Source organism: Lissotriton helveticus, chromosome 3_2 (assembly GCF_964261635.1).
Source record: "Lissotriton helveticus chromosome 3_2, aLisHel1.1, whole genome shotgun sequence".
Lineage (NCBI taxonomy): Eukaryota > Metazoa > Chordata > Amphibia > Caudata > Salamandridae > Lissotriton > Lissotriton helveticus.
Window position 1 is genome coordinate 120,031,670 of NC_136062.1, and position 22,535 is coordinate 120,054,204.

Consider the following 22,535-nt stretch of genomic DNA (forward strand, 5'->3'; position numbering starts at 1 on the left):
ATTATTCTAAGGGAAAAAAAACAAGAGGAGACCACTGAACCAATTTGTGAGTGAACAGAAAGTTGTGAATTTAGGAGAATCCCAAGGGTTTTAACTTTAGGCACAGGGAGTGGAGGGGCACCTAGTGACGGGGGCCAGAAGGAGGGGGACCACGGACTGCAACCACCTCCGGTCAGGACCAACTCGGTCTTGTCTGGGTTGAGTTTGAGGTGGTTGCAGTTCATCCAGTCCTGAATAAACGTCATGACTGACTGAACATTCTGGGCGGATGAAGGAGAATGGGAAAGGTTGAAAATTAGCTGGAGGTCATCGGCGTAATTAAACACCGTGACCTCCAGCTGCTGTAACATAAAAATAAGGGGGTAGATGTATAAATTAAATAGAAGAGGGGAAAGTGATGAGCCCTGGGGGACCCCGCACTCTACCTTACGGGAGGCCGCGGTGAAGCCAGCCAAATGGACCGCTTGAGTTCTCCCGGCTAGGAAGGACTCAAGCCACGACACGGCTGAGGAGGATGGAATGGTCCACCGTGTCAAAAGCGGCGGACAGATCCAGAAGTATCAGGGCTTGCGGAAGGTTGATGTCAATACCTTCACGTAGCTTGTCCATTACTGAAATCACCACCTTCTCCGTAGAGTGCAGGGGTCGAAAGCCAGCTTGACAGGAAGAGAGGCAATTATTTGCCTCTACATGAGTACTCAAAATGGTCGTGACATGAGTCTCGAGGACTTTTGCTAGGTAGGGCAGAAGGGAAATGGGGCGATAGTTGGAAGGGGAAGATGAATCGGCGTCAAGTTTTTTTATAATCGGAACGACAACCGCTGATTTATGTGAGCTGGGGATAGTGCCGTGTGTAAGCGAGTCATTGAGGAGGGTCAGGGGCGGGATAGGGCAAGCTAAATAAATTTCCCTAAGGATATGGGCTGGGGCAAAATCCAGGGGGGAGCCTGATTTAACCCGACAAAGCAGCGGAGGAAGTGTATCGTTGGTTAACAGCGGAAAAGTGGTCAGTTTAGGGACCGTGGGGGGTGGGGAGGGATTAACAAATGTGGGGGAGGGGAATGTTGAGTTTAATTTTAGCAACTTTATCAATAAAAAACTCATTGAGTGAGTTACAGAGGGACTGGGAAGGGGGGATGGTGGCCGTAGCTCTGCTGGAGGATGCCAATTCATGGACAGTAGAGAATATTTCCTTCGAATGAGACTCTGCTGCCATTATCCTGCTCGTATAAAACTCAGTTTTTGCCTCAAGGATGCCCTTTTTGTAGGCTTGTAAAACGGACAAATAAACTGTTTTTTGCTCGGGGCTATAAGTTCTTCAGGCTCGTTCGGCCCTCTGTGCAGCTAGTTTCTTTTCTTTTAGATCTTGAGTAAACCAGCGATTGGCTGCATGGGCCCGCTTGACTGTGAGCCGCCTTAGAGGAGCAAATTCGTCACCTGCCAGAGTCAGCCAGTTGTTAATAGCGGCCAGCTGGGAAGTAGCTGCAAGGCCAGAAAGGTCAGGGCTAGTTTTGGCCAAGGTCGAGCAGAGAGAGGGCATGTCAGTTTTGCCCCATTTCCTAACCCAGGTGTTCTTGGGGAGCTGAGATTTAGCCATAGGGGCTAAGGCTAGGGAAAAGGTGATAATGGAATGATCTGACCAAGAACAAGGAACTATTATAGGGGGTGTGAACGGGACATTTAATGCCCAGATTTGGTCTAACGTGTGGCCATGTGTGTGAGTTGGACTATGAACAAGCGATGAAAAGTTTAAGCTGATCATGAGATTAGTGAACTCCTTAGATTGGGGGCTCTCAGCAGGGTCATTGGGCCAAAAATTAAGGTCCCCCAGGACTAGTACTGATGAGTTGTTAATCACCAGGGTAGCCAAGATGGTCTGGATGCTTGGGAGAAAAGAGGGGGTGGATTGAGGAGGACGGTAAATTAAAACAAAAGTAAGGGGTGCCAGGTGAGAAATCGAACGAGCTAGGAGGTAGTCTACATCAGGAATAGGAGGGGAATGAAGAATCTGAAAACTGAGATCAGTACGGGCTATTAGGGCCACTCCTCCGCCCCGCCTGCCTTCTGAGCGATCCGCCCGAATGGCGGAGTAAGTAGATGGTAAAGCGGCTAACACATTGGGCAGGGAGTCATCCTTGAACCAGGTTTCTATCAAGAATAGGAGATCTGGTTCGTGGGAATCGATATAATCGAAAAGTTCGTACTGATGAGTGACCGCAGACCTGGTGTTTAGGAGTGTGACAGAGGTGCTGAATACCGGACCAGAGGGGACTGAAAGTGATAAGGGAGCAGGGAGGGGCGTATTATAAGACGAGGCTAAATAAGATACAATCCCAGGGGGTGAATGAGGAGGGGAAGTAAACAAACCAAGATGCATCAGGTGGGTAGCTGTAAAGGGGTCAATGGCACCGGGGGCCCAATACGAGCAGAGCAGAGAAGGTGAGTACATGGTTGGACGGGCAACATCTTGTGCCCCTGACCCCGGCCGGCCGCGGACGTCGCAGACGGGCTTAACTCAGGCGCAACTCCGGCGCGCCTTCGTCCCGCCCGCTGCGCTCGTCCGCTGCGCTGCCTCATACCGCCTGTTTAAATAGGGGCGGAACGGCGTGGGAGTGGCAGGGCTGGGATGGTAGAGTGAACCCAACCTAAGATGGCGCCCGCTGCCGCTGGGAGCCCGCAAACACAACCAGCCCCAGCCGGCAGCACACCCCCAAGAACAGAATCAACTCCACACCTGCATAACTTTAAAAGGGGTTAGTGACAATTTAAAAAAAATGCAATAAACAGCGTGGTAACGCCTCTGCTTGCAATCAGCAGGGCGAAATACATAAAATAATGAAGAGACTCTCCAAGCGTTAACCGGTCTGCCCACTGCCACCGGGCCACTGGCAAACACAGAGGGAGAGGGAGCTGCGCTCCTAAATAGGGGCGGAACGGCGTGGGAGTGGCAGGGCTGGAATGGTAGAGTGAACCCAACCTAAGATGGCGCCCGCTGCCGCTGGGAGTCCGCAAACACAACCAGCCCCAGCCGGCAGCACACCCCCAAGAACAGAATCAACTCCACACCTGCATAACTTTAAAAGGGGTTAGTGACAATTTTAAAAAAATGCAATAAACAGCGTGGTAACGCCTCTGCTTGCAATCAGCAGGGCAAAATACATAAAATAATGAAGAGACTCTCCAAGCGTTAACCGGTCTGCCCACTGCCACCGGGCCACTGGCAAAGGGAGAGGGAGCCGCGCTCCTAAATAGGAGCGGAACGGCGTGGGAGTGGCAGGGCTGGGATGGTAGAGTGAACCCAACCTAAGATGGCGCCCGCTGCCGCTGGGTGCCCGCAAACACAACCAGCCCCAGCCGGCAGCACACCTCCAAGAACAGAATCAACTCCACACCTGCATAACTTTAAAAGGGGTTAGTGACAATTTTAAAAAAATGCAATAAACAGCGTGGTAACGCCTCTGCTTGCAATCAGCAGGGCGAAATACATAAAATAATGAAGAGACTCTCCAAGCGTTAACCGGTCTGCCCACTGCCACCGGGCCACTGGCAAACACCAGTTTGCCAGTGGCCTCAAAAGGACCTCAAAATTATTGTATCACTGGGGTTAGCCTACCTCTTTGTCGGTCTTGGGATATTTCTTTTGGTCTGGACACTGTAAAGGTTGAAGGTCTGGATACTTGATGAAACAGTGGGGGATATGGTCTGCTGGCGGAGCAGCAGCGCCCCAACAGAGCCTCGGTTCGCCAGGGAGGCTTGAGAGAGCAATCTCGCGCCTGGGGTAACCAACTCTCTTGCACAACATTTCCTGTTATGGGTAATGGGGGGGGGGGGTGGAGGTTTGGGGCGGTTTGTATGATGGCTTGTATGGAACTGTATTTGCACCCCCACAGGCTGCCCGGGGGTAGGGGGGGAAAGGTTACTAAAGTTTCTGTTTATATACATTTGGTTTGTTCTTTGGGAATCCACTGGGTCACACGGAATTCCACCATACTATACCAGTGCTGGTTGAGATGGGGAAGGAGCCCGAGGCGGGAAGAGCTATGCCCCCCAACCATACCATCACTTTGCCATGACGGTGCAAAAAATGAAGTGCCTTAGCTGGAATGTCCGAGGGCTAGCAAACATTGTCAAACATCGCAGAGTACACGCTTTTGTAAAGCGATACGGGGTCGCGGTTGTAGGCCTCCAGGAGACGCACATATGGGGAGATACCATTAAAAGCTTACGCAAGCGGTGGAGGGGGCATATATATGCCACATCCTACTCTGTTTTGCACGTGGCGCTGGTGTGGGTTGGCACCAGGCTTGCCGTTCCAGCATCTCCATCATGTAACGAACCCGGAGGGGCGCTATGTTATTCTGTTTGGGAGGTGGGAAGGTAAAGAATTATGTATCATTAAAGTGAATGCCCCCATCATAGACTGCCCCGATTTCTACCAGGAAGTACTGAAGGCTGTGACAATAATGGGAGCTGAGATTCTTCTCATGGGTGACTTTAATGGTGTATTAGATGGGTCTAGACTGCCCCGATTTCTACCAGGAAGTGCTGAAGGCTGCGACAATAATGGGAGCTGAGATTCTTCTCATGGGTGACTTTAATGGTGTATTAGATGGGTCCTTAGATAGAGAGCCTCCCAGAGACAAAACCAAACCCTGAATGGTGGAATCCCTTCGGGGTATTGTGCGGGGCCTGCAACTCTGAGATATATGGAGACTACGCAATCCTGCAAAAAGGGAGCTCTCCTGTTTCACCCCGGCAGCCAACACTTTCTCTAGGATAGATGATTGTTGTCCCATGTGGACACGACAGAGGCTGTTGCCTACTTGCCACGATATTTGCTCACATGCTATTACTGTTGACCCTAATCTCCAGCCCGGGCATGCCGCCCATTCCATTATGGCGCCTTCGAGCTGAGGCCCTGTTGGATCCCCCCTTTGCGCAGGCAGTAAGGGAGGCTCTGCGATATTATTTTGAGGAGAACTGAGGGTCCACTGAAACGAGATCCATGCTAAAAATCGGCCATGGATCTGGCCCTCCAGGACCGAGTTTGGAGAACCCTGCTCTACAGAAAAGAGCAAGAAAAAGAGTCCCTCCAATTGAGTCAACTTGGGTTTCTACTCAAGATAGTTTCTGGTTCACCCAAAAAAATATTCCAAACATTTTCTGCTTATCCTGAACCTCAGACTCCTCAACAAATATATCAAAAAGGAAAAGTTCAGGATGCTATCCCTCCATCTAATATTCCTACACATAAGAAAAAACAATTCGCTTTGTGCAGTGGAGCTACAAGAAACAAATTTTTATTCCAATAGCTCATCGTCACCGACAATTACTAAGATTTTTAGACGGAACATATCACTATCAATACGCTGCACCTCCATTCAGATTAAAATCAACCCCCCCCCCCCCAAACCTTCTTCACATGCATGGCACTGATGGCAGCACACCTAAAAAAGAAAGGCTGGGTTTCAGGAAATGGGACCTTATAGGTATTTCACAGCCGGGAGATATTTGGTCAGTACCCCATACACGCATGTTACAGGAATTGCAGGATACTTATAGGATTCACCCTACACAATTTTACAAATACTTCCAACTTAGGCATGCGCTCACTGCCCATTTTCCCACCCCAGAATTTAGTCCACTGGAGGCCAAGATCCTGATGGGGGCACTGGGGAAAGGAGGTGTTTCCCAAATATACCGCACACTTGTTATCAATGCCTCCCCTACTCTAGACTACCTTAGGACCTGCTGGGAGCATTGGCTGGGGCCCCTAGAGAAAAACGACTGGTGGGATGCCCTTATGGCCCCCCAGGTCCTTACCAATTCTTCCAGACTGAGACTAATCCAGACATATTATCTATACTGTGCCTATTTCACCCCGGCTAGACTATACCGGGCGGGCCTTTGCCGAGCCCTGATTGCCCCCGCTGTGCTATGACCCCTGCAGATTTCTATCACATGGTGTGGGCATGTCCGGGAATAGATAGATACTGGACGACTCTAGCCTCAGAACTTACTGAGGTGTTGGGGTGGGAGATCCCCCGCACACCTCTGGCCTGTCTCCTGGGAGTTATGGTGGACGTAGTAGGATCTTGAGCAGATAAACCATTTCTAGGCACAGCCCTTATGGTAGCAAGAAAAGATATAGCCACTTAATGGAAACTGACCCCTTTACCCACCCTCCACCCCCCACAAATGTCACAGTGGTGCAGAGGTTTGGACTTGTGTGTGATACAAGGGAAACCTGTATTTATAGCACCGGGCTGTCCACAGAAACAAGACGGGGTGTGGGGCAAATGGTTGGGTCAAGCGGAATAGGACGGGTGAGGTGACCTTATGTTGCTAGTATGTTCAGGTGGAGGTATAGCACAAACCATACAGTGGGTTGAAACTATCTTTATCATGCTCGTATGTGGCTCTATTGTTTTGTTTGCATTACAATCAATCAAATTGATTATCAAGAAAGAAATGCATTTGTTTGTACCCATACCTAGACGACTGGCTGATATGAACAGACTCTCTCGACAGGGCAAAAAAGACTTCGCAACCATAACAACAAATCAATGCAGAAAAATCTATCTCCACACCAGTCAAGTGGCTCAAGTTTCTAGGTGCGACAATAGACACACAAAGAGAAAAAGTATTTCCTTCGGAGGAGAAAGTATCATCAACCCAGGTGAAATGTGCACAGCTTCTGCAGCGAGTCAAACCAACTGTTCATCACACAGCATCTCTTCTCGGGTAGATGACATCCTGCATTTTCATAGTACCTAATGCACGATTATACATGATACCACTTTAATTTTGTCTACAGGATCAATGGTCACAGAGAACAGGATGTTGGGAAGATCGGGTCTATCTATCACAGAATGCACATCATTCCTTCATCTGGTGGACCAAGTGTCGGAATCTGCTAGCAGGAGTGCCTTTTCGGAAAATAAACGCCCTCACAAACTGTCATCACAGATGCCTCTCTGACAGGATGGGGCACTCATAGGGACCACCTCACAATTCAAGAACTTTGGTTTCAAAAGGAGAAATCTTATCATATAAATGTATTAGAGCTCAAAGCTGTACATCTAGCTCTCCAGACCTTTCTACCATCTCTCACTTACAAATATCTGATGAGCCAAATTGACAATACCACTACAAAGTACTACATAAACAAACAAGATGGAACACGATCAAGACAACTGTCACTTCAAGCTTGGACAATGTGGCATTGGGTACTCGCAAGAAGGTTATCATTTAGAACTTTCCACATTCTAGGAATCTAAAATGTAGAAGCTGGCTTTATCAGTTGTTTTCACGAAGAAAATCATGAGTGGGTTCTCAATGACGAGATGGTAGACATCTTCAAAGAATGGGGTGCTCCAACATTAGATTTATACGCCACAGCTCAAAACAAAAAATGTCAAGACTACGCTTCCAGGGCGCCAGATCCACTATCTCTGGGCAATGCCCTTTTGATCAACTGGTCCACTTCCATTTGTCTATGCTTTTCCACTCATACAACAAGTAATGCAGAAGGTATGGAAATCAAACATCAGAATGATACTGATTGCACTGGATTGGTCGAGTCGGTGGTACACAGCTCACCAGTTATCCATTGTATGTCATAGGCACCTTCCACTCAGGCTGTATTTCCTGAATGTCTGACAAAATATAGAAAGACATAATATCGAGGTACAAAAATATCGGAGCATTAATACCGATGTCAACAATATCGACATCCTATCTACAACAAGGTAAGTACAAAAATATCGAGAGAAAAAATATCGGTCAAAAAATATAGTTTTTTTAATTAAAAAAATATGTAAAATAAATTAAATAATACTTAAAACATATACAAATATATATACTTAATAACCATTTTAACAAATATTTTAATAAATTATAAATAATTAAAAATATTATACATTACAAATTCATCTATACACATTAAATATTAACATAAATAAAAATTAAATAATTATGCCAAACAAATTAAAAAAATTAAATTGACTTTTAATATTTTTAAAATTAACTATATACTACATTAGCTAAAACTATACAAAATATATTAATATAATAGAGGGAATACAATACTATTATAACTCAACAGTAAGTAAAATGTTGGATAGCGTATAGGTAAAAATTACTATTCCCACTCCAAAGAGTGCAACAGTGGGGAAAGTGTTGGATAGCGTAGGGGTAAAAATTAATATTCCCACTCCAGAGAGTGCAACAGTAGGGAAAGTGTTGGATAGCTTAGGGGTAAAAATTACTATTCCCACTCCAGAGAGTGCAACAGTATGGAAAGTGTTGGATAGCGTAGGGGTAAAAATTACTATTCCCACTCCAGAGAATGCAACAGTAGGGAAAGTGTTGGATAGCGTAGAAGTTAAAAATAATATACTTCTAAATAAATTAATATTTTAAAATATTTAAAAAATGTATTTATTAAATAAATCTTAACTATTTACAAATACCAATACATAATTATTAAAAACATAATTACCAATGAATAATTAAGTAAAAATAGATTAATAAATACCAATTAATAATAAATATTTGCCAATTAATATTTTATCACCAATAATATAATTAACAAAAACAATTAAAATAAATATACCCAATTACATTTAAATTACTTACCACCCTACTCCCCTATAAACTCATAATCCGCTACAGAACATAATTATCAATTAATCAATTAATAAAAATTAATTACCAATTAAAATTAATTTATAATTAATAAAAATTAATAATTAATTTAGTATAATTAAATTACTTTCCACCCTATTCCCCTATAAACCCACAACCCGCTACAGAACATAATTACCAATTAATCAATGTATTTAAATGAATTACAAATTAATAAAAATGTATTACTAATTAATTAAAATTATTGTATAATTCCTAAAAATTAGTAATTAAATTAGTATAATTAAACTACTTCCCACTCAATTCCCCTATAAACCCACAGCCCGATAAAGGTACTAAAATACAAAATGTTATTAAATTACATAAAAAATACATATTAAATACATAATATACATACAAATCATATAAAAAAATCGATATTACTAACATCGATATTACGAACATCGATATTACTAACATCGATATTACTTACCTTCGAAATTCTGTCCCATCGATATTGAAAATATCGATATTACTTACCTTCTATATTCTGTCCCTTCGATATTTAAACATCGACATTATTGTATGTAGATATTTAAAAATCGATATTTTGTCTGCCTACCGTATTTCCTATCTAGGCTTCCTGGATTTTTTTTTACATCTAACGATCTAATCCTTGAATTTAGCAGCATGGCTCCTTAAATCACTCAATACAGCCATCTAAACCTTCCTGAAGATTGTATGAACATTTGAAAGAAATCAAAGCGACCGTCCACATGAATCTGTTAGGAACTTAAGGGGAAGCGTTTTTAAATATGTTGTCCTAACAATAGCTTGACCCTCTTAAGGTACAAGAGAATGTCATCCTCCTCTACTTATTTCACTTAGTCAGATCAGGCCTACAATTCTCCTCCCTTAAAGTACACTTAGCGGCTATTGCCACATGCAGAAAATTCCAAACACAGCAATTGTTCTTCAAGAGTCCTGTAGCCAAGGACTTTTTGGAAGTAGTAAAAAAGTTTTTCCTCCAGTCAGTTGACCATCTCCTTGAAAATTGAACGTAGTACTATCAAAACTGATAGGCCTTCAATTCAAACCCATCCATAAGTCAACATTGCAACATTTGTCATGGAAAACTGCGTTTTTGATAGCCATTACTTCTGAACGTAGTGTTAGTGAGTTACAGGCTATGTTGTCTATAGTACCATTCACAGTATAGTACATTCTTCCATCGTAATCAGGCAGTTCTGAGTATGCACCCTTTCTTTTCTACCTAAAGTGGTATCAGATTTTCATATTAACCAATCTATCGAACTCCCTACTTTTTTTTCCTAACCCTAGAACTACAGCTGAGAGAAGTTTACGTTCTCTTGATGTTACAAGAGTGCTAAGTTTCTATCTAGATAAGTTGAAAGGTATAATGAAAACAAACTACCTTTCCATTAACTATGATTCTTTAAGGCAGTGATAAGCTACTGTAGAATCCTAGAAACAAATAATAAACAAATACCAACGCCCTGTCAGCACATTAGATGAATAGAATGTATTATAGGTCAACAAGATAATGCAAATACATGCAGCACTGTTCGAAGAGGGGACGTTTCCGACCGCTTTTATTGATACAAACCACAAAAGGAAGAAACTTCATTATTCATGTAATACAGATTAAACATTGAATATTTGTCAAATTAGAGGAGACCTCAGCAGCGTGATACCATTTATGGTCTCTGATATACTGTTGCTGCCCACATGTCCTGAATACTTGACACTTTTGGGACTGTCCAGTCTGATGAAATGTACCAGCCTGCATAATTTTCCATTGAAATTATTGCAATATCTATCGCGTAGCAATGTTACTTCTAAATACGATATGCTGAAGCGCCTATGGCTAAGCTAGCATCCTGTACTGTGCGAATGTGGTTCTTGAGCAAGCCTTGCGTTGTGAGAGCATCTTTCTTTCTGCGCCATTGAAAAGAACAAGCATTTGTCTAATGATTGTGTCACTGTCATGCAGGCCTGTAAATTAGATATTTGGTATCAACTTACAAAGATGATTTCCACATTACCTCAAAACAATCCATAGCGAGATGAATAGTCTCCTCTATTTCTCTGTGCTACGATATTGGAAACAAACCTTTGCCAGGCAACCCTAATGCTTATTCTACAAGGGGAAAGGCAGAAACCACAGCATGGGTCAGACAGGTTCCAATCTTAGATGTGTGCAAGGCAGCTACTTGGAGAGCTTTACACACGTTTACATGACACAATTGTCTAGACACCAATATTCGGGCTGAGGCAAATGTTTGACAAGATATGTTGAGAAACCTGTTCAAGTAATTAGGTTTTGTCACCTTGAACTGTTAATTCACTGTAGTGCAGCTTTATCTGCTAACGCACATTAAACATTCACAGCTTACATAACCCCAACAGCTGCATTGTGGGTTTTTTTCCTCCCAGCTTATTACTCTATTCAGAATTTGACTATCAATGTTGATCTAAAGATGCAGAAGGAAAAGCTACATACCTGTAGTCCTAGTTCTGCATCATAGGGATCTTTATTGAAGTCCTAAATGACGCTCCCCCCTTCCTCCCCGGCTGTCAGAATATATAGTTATGTGTGATTCAAGGAACTGACACTCTCAGGCAAACTGCCACTACAGTGCATTGTGAGATCAGGAGCCTCTGAGGTCCTTAAAGTTGCAGGCCTATTTTTTAATCTCATCAGTGATCGTCCATCAGGCTGCTTTTCCTCTTCATGCTGTTTTGTATACAGGCAGCCTTTTTCCATGACAGTGTTAATCATCCAAAGGCTATATTAGCATTTTTCTAATAGTTCTACTACAGCATTCAGCTGGGAAATACATCACTGACCGATTAAAATGAGACTGATGGAAAATTATTTGCAATGATGAACAGTCTTCAGTGCCTTTTTCCTGAACTGTTAATATATATTGAAGGAGGTGTTCCGGGGTCCGCACAGTCAGCGGGGAATTATTGAAAGTTTGACTTAAATGAGGATCCCTATGATGCAGACCTATGACTATAGGTATGTAACTTTTCCTCATGTTTCAATAAAAACCATGGTGGTTTTTGAGTAGGGGTATGTAGAACCACTGTGAATAGACAGAAAATGATTTTCATAGGAGGCAACACTAGTGTCTTTAAATATTGAGAAAACCTAAAAAAATCATGTAGGCAACGCCTATGTAGAGATCTGTAAAGTTTTCACCATTGACTACACAATCCACACACACTGCTTGTAATTCCATTACTAAATCTGAGAATGCTGGCCATACTCCCCACTAGCATCTGTAAAATTGTTGGAAAGAACTTCAAAACTATTCATGGTACTTTGTTGGAACTTTTTGGACAAGTGAGCGCTGCAAACTGCCCTCAGTTTCATGCACATTCCTCGTGGAAAGATAGAAAATAGCCTTCTTTTGCATAAAGATAGTAAGATAGATTAAGACAATAAAATACAGTGCATGCAAGAACACTGGGACGTCCAGCCTTTGGGCAGTACTGGCAGTGGGTGCTAAGCCAACCAAATAACTCTAACATTAGAGAGCTGGCAGCTGATTTTTATGTTGTCTCTCTGATCCTAGTTAGGCTGTTTTGCCACGTGTTCCATTTTGTCCTAGATCTCTTTGCAACCTATTTTCAGCTTCTAGAGTGGATCAATGGACAGACTGCCAAAGCCCAGGATGACCAAAACCCACTATGATACCTCTTGAGTCTAGAAGCGTCAGTATGGATTAGGTTGGCTTTTCAGATAGAGTCCACCTGGTGCAAGAGAAGCTCTGCGTACATGCTGGTACACAGAGCAACTCTAACAAATATCTGTTAATACCCAATCAAGAAGAGCAACTCTAACAAATGTCTGCTAATACCCATCGGGAAGCCCTAGTACATGCCCCCACCTTGCAAATTGACACATGAGAACGCTTGGAAAGTTTTATTTTTTTATACATTTTATGGGTTTCTGGATCATGCGAATATACAAGTATGATTTATATAAGCAAAAAATGTTGTCTTACCCTTGGAATGCTGAACAGTGTGTTTGTGCACCTCACTTGGCACACTAAATATGTTTGGCCTATGTGAGAAGCATCCCTGGCAAAAAAGCAGCCCTAGCATATCTGTGGAGCACCAGTGGCAGACTGAGACACTGTACTAGCACATTTCAGAAGCATTACATTTGCATTAAGCAGCAGCCCTGCTACATTGAACAATGCTCAGCCTCCCCCAAATAGATTTATAAATTCACTCTATTTATACCAACAAGCTGTATTTAACAAAACAATTTCATTAAATAATAACACATATCCCAACAAATCAAGTATACTGTATTAATCGTGATGTCATTGATAATGTCAAAGTTAAGGTTTTATATAATGCCAACATGTGATGCAATTGATATTTGCATATGTCACATCATATTTGAGGCCATGAGGAGTCCATTTTAGGGGTGAGGTATAGTTTCTCATGGCGGAGACGCAAGTTGTGCTTTCTTCAGTGGATCATAGCTTACAAATTTTAGAGTCGTTTCGGTTTTGATTTGGAGCTCTGACTTAAACAGTAGTTTTTTGTGAATTTCTTAGTATTTTGTTTTTTAAGTGAATGCTAAGGTGTTTTAAAGTAATGTTACAGGAGAGAATGTAGTCTAACGGCTAGGGCTGTTGACCTTAAATCTGGGAAACTGGTTTCGAATCTAAGCAACAACGCTCAACATCCTGTGATTCTGGGCAAATCACATAATCTTCCCATGCCAAACCAAAACAAGCATTTGCAATGCAATAGGTCTCCCATTAGGAAAGTGTGAGCTATTGGTATTATAAATGACAATTTTTTTTAATATGTGTTGTCTTTGAAAATATATAAATTAATAGCATTGTTATTCACAAAGCCAATAGCTTACACTTTCCTAATGCGAGTCCTATTGGCTATGGCAATGCTTGCTGGTAGCAAGCAAGGACAGTGCTGTTGTGGTGCTGAGTGATGATGTGGTTGGGCTGAGTGATGTGGTGGTGTATTAGAGTGTTGTGGGGGTGCCCCTGAGTGATGTTGTGGTGCCCCTGAGTGATGTGGTGGTGCCCCTGAGTGATGTGGTGGTGCCCCTGAGTGATGTGGTGGTGCCCCTGAGTGATGTGGTGGTGTCCCAGAGTGATGTGGTGGTGTCCCAGAGTGATGTGGTGGTGTCCCAGAGTGATGTGGTGGTGTCCCAGACTGATGTGGTGGTGTCCCAGAGTGATGTGGTGGTGTCCCAGAGTGATGTGGTGGTGTCCCAGAGTGATGTGGTGGTGTCCCAGAGTGATGTGGTGGTGTCCCTGAGTGATGTGGTGGTGTCCCTGGGTGATGTGGTGGTGTCCCTGAGTGATGTGGTGGTGCCCGTGAGTGATGTGGTGGTGCCCGTGAGTGATGTGGTGGTGTCCCTGAGTGATGTGGTGGTGTCCCTGAGTGATGTGGTGGTGTCCCTGAGTGATGTGGTGGTGTCCCTGAGTGATGTGGTGGTGTCCCCGAGTGATGTGGTGGTGTCCCCGAGTGATGTGGTGGTGTCCCCGAGTGATGTGGTGGTGTTCCCGAGTGATGGGGTGGTGTTCCCGAGTGATGGGGTGGTGTTCCCGAGTGATGGGGTGGTGTTCCCGAGTGATGTGGTGGTGTTCCCGAGTGATGTGGTGGTGTTCCCGAGTGATGTGGTGGTGTTCCCGAGTGATGGGGTGGTGTTCCCGAGTGATGGGGTGGTGTTCCCGAGTGATGTGGTGGTGCTCCCGAGTGATGTGGTGGTGCTCCCGAGTGATGTGGTGGTGCTCCCGAGTGATGTGGTGGTGCTCCCGAGTGATGTGGTGGTGTTCCCGAGTGATGTGGTGGTGTTCTCGAGTGATGTGGAGGTGTCCCTGAGTGGTGCCCCCGAGTGATGTGGTGGTGTCCCTCAGTGATGTGGTGGTGTCCCTGAGTGGTGCCCCCGAGTGATGTGGTGGTGTCCCCGAGTGATGTGGTGGTGTCCCTGAGTGATGTGGTGGTGTCCCTGAGTGATGCCCCTGAGTGATGTGGTGTGTCCCTGAGTGATGTGGTGTGTCCCTGAGTGATGTGGTGTGTCCCTGAGTGATGTGGTGTGTCCCTGAGTGATGTGGTGTGTCCCTGAGTGATGTGGTGTGTCCCTGAGTGATGTGGTGGTGTTCCTGAGTGATGTGGTGGTGTTCCTGAGTGATGTGGTGTGTGAGGGGGTGAGGGTGATGTGGTGGTGTCCCCGAGTGATGTGGTGGTGTCCCAGAGTGATGTGGTGGTGTTCCCGAGTGATGTGGTGGTGTTCCCGAGTGATGTGGTGGTGTCCCTGAGTGGTGTCCCTGAGTGGTGCCCCCGAGTGATGTGGTGGTGTCCCTGAGTGGTGTCCCCGAGTGATGTGGTGGTGTCCCCGAGTGATGTGGTGGTGTCCCCAAGTGATGTGGTGGTGTCCCCGAGTGATGTGGTGGTGTCCCTGAGTGATGTGGTGGTGGTGTCCCTGAGTGATGCCCCTGAGTGATGTGGTGTGTCCCTGAGTGATGTGGTGTGTCCCTGAGTGATGTGGTGGGTCCCTGAGTGATGTGGTGGTGTCCCTGAGTGATGTGGTGGTGTCCCTGAGTGATGTGGTGGTGTTCCTGAGTGATGTGGTGTGTGAGGGTGTGTGGGGGTGATGGAGTGAGGGTGAGAGGGTGAGGGGTGTGAGGTTGTGATGGTGTGTGGGGGTGGGTGAGGGTGTAAGGGTGAGTGAGGGTGTGTGAGGGTGAGGGGGGTGTGGGGTGATGGGGGTGATGGTGTATGAGGGTGAGTGAGGGTGTGTTGGGGTGAGAGGGTTGTGAGGGGGAGGGTGAGTGAGGGTTGGTGAGTTTGTGAGGGTGTGTGAGGGTGAGGAGGTGTGAGGGTCCAAAGTAAATGGTGGCAGGGGAGACATAAGACAGAGAGAAGAGACTGAGGGGAGATGGAGGGGTGAGGGGGGAGTGAGAAGAGAGGGGAGTGAAGAGAGATGGGAGTGAGGAGAGAGGGAAGAGAGGGGGGGTAGAGCGGGATTGGAGAGTGAGGAGAGGGGAGAGTGAGGAGAGGGCAGATGGAGGAGAGGGCAGATGGAGGGGAGAGAGTGAAGAGCGAGGAGAGAGGGAGAATAGAGGGGTTGGAGAGAGGGAGGGGGAGTGAGGAGAGAGGGGGAGGGGAGAGTGAGGAGAGAGGGGGAGGGGAGAGTGAGGAGGGAGGGGAGAGTGAGGAGAGTGAAGAGGGGAGGGGAGAGAGGGAGTAAAGACAACACAGACAACCAGATGGGCGGGAGTAAATACAACATAGAAAATGCGAGGGGTACAGGGGTAAAAACACAAACAGGAGGGTGCAGGAAGAAATTGAACGGGGACAACGGGAGGTGGGGGTCTGGAAAGGCAACACAAACTACCAAGGGGAGAGGGCCGGAGTAAAGTGAACACGGATAACGGGAAGGAGCAAAGAAAACGGGGACAGATAGCGCAACTGGAAAGTTACGATGCAAGCTGAGGCATGATGCAATTTAGCTGTGACCTGGAAGCATGTTAAAGGTCCAGCCAGGTGGCTCTTGTGTCACACTTGGCATGGGACCCTTGCCAGCTGTTGAGGGGTGCATTCCTGCTCAGGCCGAGACCTAAAAATCCACTTGAGGGTGAGAACAGAAATGGATACCCCGTCCCGCTTAAAGACCTAGGTGCAAAAAAGTAAAAAGTGCAAGCAGCAGCTCTAAAATAAAAGAGCGGAAGTGAAAGCACAGCGAGGCCAAAAAAGAGAGGGGCAGGGCTGCTTCATGGATCAGGGAGGAGATGGGGGGGAGGGGGGCTATTATGACGCTACTCAGGAGTAAACACAAACAAGAAATGCCAGTAACAGACGGAAAAACAGTGATGTAACTGTAAGCATCAGTACGTTCAAAAGCAGAAAGAAAAAAGCGCAGTTACAAATGGTCATATACGTATCTTCACAACTGTGCCTTGGCTGAGGTTTAAATGACGCTACTCAGGAGTAAACACAAACAAGAAATGCCAGTAACAGACGGAAAAACAGTGATGTAACTGTAAGCATCAGTGCGTTCAAAAGCAGAAAGATAAAAGCGCAGTTACAAATGGTCATATACGTATCTTCAAATACACACGCATACCTACAAAATATTTTGTTCTGTCCAAAAAACAAACGGGCAGAAAAAACGCGGCGGCGAAATGAAAGTAAATAAACGCGGCCGCGAAATGAAAGCCTTTGATGCAATAGGGGGCGAAGCGGATCCCTTTGAAGTGAAGCTGCTGGCGGCACCACGCTGGGAAAGCAACAGATGGCTGCCTTTGATGTGGTGATGCCAGGCAGGCAGGCAGATAGAAGCGCGTGCACGGGACACATGCACTTCTGGAAATCCGCATTTTTGAGAGATTAGTTTAGCTCTTAGTTTAGCCCCAATAGTCTTGTCCTATCCATTCCTTGCGGAATGGGATAGGCGAGACCTAAAAAAAGGTATGTGTTCTTGTGTAACACAACTGGTGCTCTAGTAAAGCGCTCTGATACCTGATGCCTTCCGGTCAAGTTTGCACTATATATTACTCCAGGAAGATAAAAACTGAGCACCACTGCATGTTCATTTAGCCTGTTGATGAACAGTGGGGTTAGGCCTGCAGCTAAGCACTGCACCAAACTGCTCCTATGGCAAGACCTTGCAGCCCTCAGCCTATGAATGTGCACAGTGGGTGTTGTATGTGGTTCCTTATCATAAAATGAAGTCGAGTAATGTCCTGTTACATGAATAGGGTAGCAAAAATATTTACAACCATAATAATATCAAGGGTAACTATATATTTGTAAGTATAGATTTACTATTCTTAACTCCTCATCTGTGTACCTTAAGGATATATAGATATATATTGGCTGTTGCCACTGTGTGTTATAGTTAGGACCTATGGGAAGAGCATTTTTTGGTTTGCTAATAACATTGTTGCCGTTTGACAAATCGTCAGAAAACTTGCCAAAAAAAGTTCCTCCACCTCAGCTCCTGCCTTGAAAGCTTGTAAATGTAAATGTACCGGTATTTATAGAGCGCACAGCTACTTCCCTGAGGTAGTGTCCCGGCGCTGTCCGTATACCGCTTAGGAACCCTTCCTGGTTTTCCCTGTGTGTGTCCACTCCTGGGCACCCCCCAGGGTGAAACCAGGCATCCCAGCGCTTTTGGGGCCGTTGTGGAGATTAAGCAAGCTCTTGCCCAGAGTCGCAGAGTGGGACCCATGATTAGAATACGCACCGAGGCGAGAATTGTCAGGTCCGAGAAAATTGAGCCCAAGACCCGCCAAGGCAGGTATTGAACCCTGGTCCAGGGCCATACCTCTGCATCAGGGTCTGCCGCTCTAACCATTTGAGCCACACTTCTCCACGCTTTTGAGTGATCTGTTAAGTGTGGCCAGAAAAAAACGAAATACATTTAAAAGGGGGAGGGGGATCCCTGAAAGCAACATCCCCAAGCAATATCCATAGGGATTTTTGAACAGCACTACAGCCCAAATGGTGGAACGGAATTACACCACGTTTGGCAGAAAGCTGGATCTTTACTCACAACATGTGCATTTTGTGATTTGATTTAAATCTTTTCAGAAGCTATTTAGAAATTAAGGCTGAAAATGTATGTATATATAGATGGTTAGATGGCGGGACTGTCGCAGGAGTCCCACGAGAATGCAACTTTAAATAATAGAGCAGTCTGATTGGCCAAGAGTGCCACTCTTCCTGCCGGCCATCTCGTTCCCACTGGAGCGAGAAGCTTCTGCGAGTTCTGCAGGTGCTCGCACACTGATTGCCTGGCTGCAGCAGGCGGAGAAACGTTGGGAGTCACCATTTAAAATTAATAAAAATAATTGGTAGAAGGGGAAGTCAGGAGAAGGAGGTACGGGGGGGGGTCCAGAGGGACCCTCTATGGGGCCAACTTTAACAAGCATTGGCATAGCCAATAGGTCTTGCCTTTGGGGCTTTAGAAGTGTTTAGATAGAGCTATTCGTTTTGCCAATGTTTGTTAGCTAAGTTGGCTTGTTCAAACCTCACAGAATATAGCATGCCTCGCAGAGCATTCCCATATCAACCAGATAATACTGTATACAATAACAGGCAATACACCTTTTGTGCGTAGCATAACGTAGGTGGTAACTAATAACGAAACACTTTGGAAGGCTTTGGAGGATAATGAGTATATTATAACATCTTTTTGGATTGTGACAAAGTTCTATAATTTTGTAACATCCTGATTAATTTTCACATGCAGACATATAAAAAAAGGCAGCCAACAATAAACGGTGCTCACATTAAACTCCCTAAAATATTGGAAACAGCGAGAACCCGACAGGTGATCTCTTTAGATGGAACAAGTTGAGAAAAAGCCAAGAAACAAACACTCTGCCAGGTATTTTTTCGATTGCTAGATTTTCTTCTGCTTCCAGGTATGTGCGAATGAACAGGGGTGTGTTTAATAATTGCGGGGCATGTTCGTGGAAAAAAGTCAGAAGGAAAACGACGCGCTACCTCCCGACGAAGGATTTTAAGAATCGAGATTCCTCTCCTTTAGAGTATACTCTAGCCGACATCAGTAAAAGAAGGAATGGGCTTAAATAAGTTAAGAGTTTCTGAACGGTGCTAATGAAAGGGCTTGGTGGCTGTACGGCGATTGGTTAGGAAAAAAAACATGATGGCCTGCACGACAAATGCGAGTCGCACGCCTCAGGAGACCCACCCAACTGCTTAGGTCATGATCGCTTAGAAAGAAATTAGGTACTGTGTGTACGGAATCTGTACCTGTGGTGACAAACGGGTGGGGTCCCGCATGTGCAGCCACACACACTGGAGGAAATCGTGAGCTGTTGCCTGGCATAAGTGGTTGGAGTAGAGCAGGACCCAATAAAATGGTGACTAGATTTCGAAAACGAACTGCGGTTAGTTAAAAATGCATGCTTTACAAAGGTCCTGTGCATGTATGTGTGCATAATCACACCAATCATCTACATAGCACTCACTACAAAAGAGAAAGGGAAAGAGTGAGGAAGAGAGAGCGCGAGAGAGGGGGAGAGAGAGAGAAAGAGAGAACGGGAGAGACAGAGAGAGAAAGCGAGAGGAGAGAGAGAGCCCGGCAGTGGTGCGTGCGTGGAGAGAGAGAGCCTGGGAGTTCTGCCTGCGTGCGCGCGCAGTCTGATCTTTTTGGAAGCACATACTCATGCTTGTGGCACGCTCCTGCTCGCTTCCGGAAGGTGGACGCCACCACAGGCACGAGTATGTGCTTCCAAAAAGAGCAGAACGACACCTAAAGGTCCCCCTATGCAGCGCAAGACCTAAAAACAAATTGGGTAGTTGCGATCCTATTGGACTTTCAGTAGACCCCCCCCCCGTCCTGCTCTTGCAAGAGTCCTAGGAGAGCCCATGGGCCGTGCTCGCTCCCGCAATGGTCCTGATGGATCAGAAAACCATTTAAACAAAAAGAGGGGTGCGTGAGTGTCTCTAGTGTGTTGGCCGCGTATGGGCCATTGGGCCTGCAGCTAGTGCACGTCGTGAACAGCAAGGCCATGTGTGGATGTGGTTGCATAGTTACGTATGGCAATAAAATATTACTTTTCTTTAAAAAAATCATAGAAATTCTCTGGAAACAAAACAAAGGTTAAAGTGAGTTATAGTTATGTGAAAATGTGTTTTTAAACATATCATTTTAAACTAAAAACAAAGTCTATAATGCACTAGTTGTATTTATTTCAAGTAACTGTTACTTGCATCCTTGCCATGCACTACCTATGACCTCACATAACTCATGAATTTCTATGACATCACTTATGCTATCTGAAATGAGATCATTGATGACACACATTGCATGATGGTGGCACAAATTATAGTTACATGAAATAACTATAAGTGGTGAATTTCCATGTTTGTTTGTGGTTTTTTTTTAGTTTAAACTGCCATTTCACTTATGTTATTTTAACCTTTGTTTTACTTATAAATACTTATCTTGCCTATACGATATAATTCGTAGCACAGGATTTAACATTTGATATTCTAGTATCATACCCGGGTGCCAGTGGTTTATGGAGTGACTGCATTTTATTTTTACCAAGCAACCTCTAATGCCTCCAAGCCTTTTCCTTTAGAGACTAAAGAACTTCACTAGTGTCAGTAGATTGCCCACCTATTTGTAGTACGTCCAAGTGAAAATTGATGACCTCATCTGTAACCGAAGTTGTTTCTTTTTTTTTTTTCTTTGCAGATGCACATAGAAGCTGCCAAGTTGCTTTCTTTCACTGAAGAAGAATTTATGAAGGCTCTGGAATGGGGAAATTCTTAAAACGCAATGAAACAAGGCATCCTGTGCTTTAAATTATCATCCCTTTTTCATACTATCTTTGTCTAGCCCGCTTGTTAATTCTTTTTGAGATAGTCCCTTGGCTAATTCATAAATACATTTTATGTACACAGTATTTAGTCACCTCTCTTACTTTGCTTGTAATTTATTGAATTTGCTTTCTAAGGTTAGAAATAACGACTTGTGAAACTAATTTCTAATTGGTAATACTCTATTGAAAACATGATGTATGAGGACATAAATGAGCAAGATGTTCTGATCCATATCTATTTGTAACTATGGACACTTTCTACTTCTTTTCTGCCATACAGAGAATATAACCTAAATTACTAATTACGACAGACCCAAATCAACATGTGTTTGTTTCTCGGATTGTCTTCTGTCAGCTACATAGTAGTGCATTTCACAGATCCAACCTGCTGCCCTAGCCGTTAAGAAGCAAATTTGACAGAAAACGAATTTTGTGGTTTGGTTACTTATTGTAGTACCTCAGTTCCTCATCAAGTGTACAACGGAAGTAGGCTTTTTAAGAAGAGTTCATATTATCTTCAGCCAGCATCTCCACAAAACTCAGCCTTGCACTGGCTCATAAACCCTTAGTCATTATAACATATACATTACTGGAAAAATGAGACAAATTTTAACATTCTAACATTCAGTATATTAAGAATCATCGAAATCAATTTTAAATGGCAAACATTACAGTTTATACTGTATCCTACTTCTGTACGTGCTATTCTGGCAGCATAGAGGAGTAAAAAATCAATTAACATAGCAAATGTTCAAAGTTCAAGTTGTGTCAAAAGTGTTGTGCAAAAATACTTGTTCACATGAAAGAATGCAAAATTCTCGCCCTGCTTTAGCTGATTTTATTATTAAAACATTTTTGGTTTATGAAGGTAAACTATCACAAATAAATACTCACCTGGCCTACAATCAACATTTAAGCAAAAGTTCTACTGAAAGCTTTCAACAATGTAATACTCCATTTCAACAAACTTGTTTTCACAAGAACTATTTAGATTATTCAAACTTCTGTATTCTTTGGTTTCATTGCCACACTACCTATGAACATAAAATGTTCGAGGCATGTGTGCTGTAGATACCCATGCTTTTCATAAGTCCGACATCTAGTGTTGGGCTCGGATGATTAAAAATAGTTTTTGCTCTAAGATGTTTGTTCGAGTCATGAGGGTGTGCTACTCCTCCTGTTAGTGATACTGCGCATGGGCATCACCTCCATTGCTAGATTGTTTTTTTTCGACAATGGGTTCGGATGTAATCTCTTGTGGTCCGGTGTGAGTTTCTTTTAAGCTCCCTTGGGTTCGCCAGCAGAGCCACCGAATCGACGATTTTGGCTCGATCACGTAATTACTCTTGTGCTCCGAGCAAATAACCATTTCTGCATCGGGTTCTTCGACTCGCCTCCACGACCAAAGAGTTCGGCTGGGCCTATTCTACTTCAACAGATTTTATTAGGCAATGTGCTGCTAATCAAACGCACTCCAATCCGTTTCTGTCCAAAGTGCCACTCTAAATATCCTCACCCAGGCCAACA

At 44.4% G+C, this 22,535-nt stretch overlaps 1 protein-coding gene across 1 annotated transcript in view; it reads left to right on the top strand.

Moving 5' to 3' along the window:
- TEX9 (testis expressed 9) overlaps positions 1-21,092 on the top strand; it is a 573,374-nt gene extending 552,282 nt beyond the window's left edge. The window contains exon 12 of the mRNA XM_078684880.1: positions 20,882-21,092. Coding sequence (XP_078541006.1) covers positions 20,882-20,959 — 78 coding nt within the window. The 3' untranslated portion in view covers positions 20,960-21,092. The remainder of the gene's footprint in view (positions 1-20,881) is intronic.
- Positions 21,093-22,535: the final 1,443 nt, after the last annotated feature.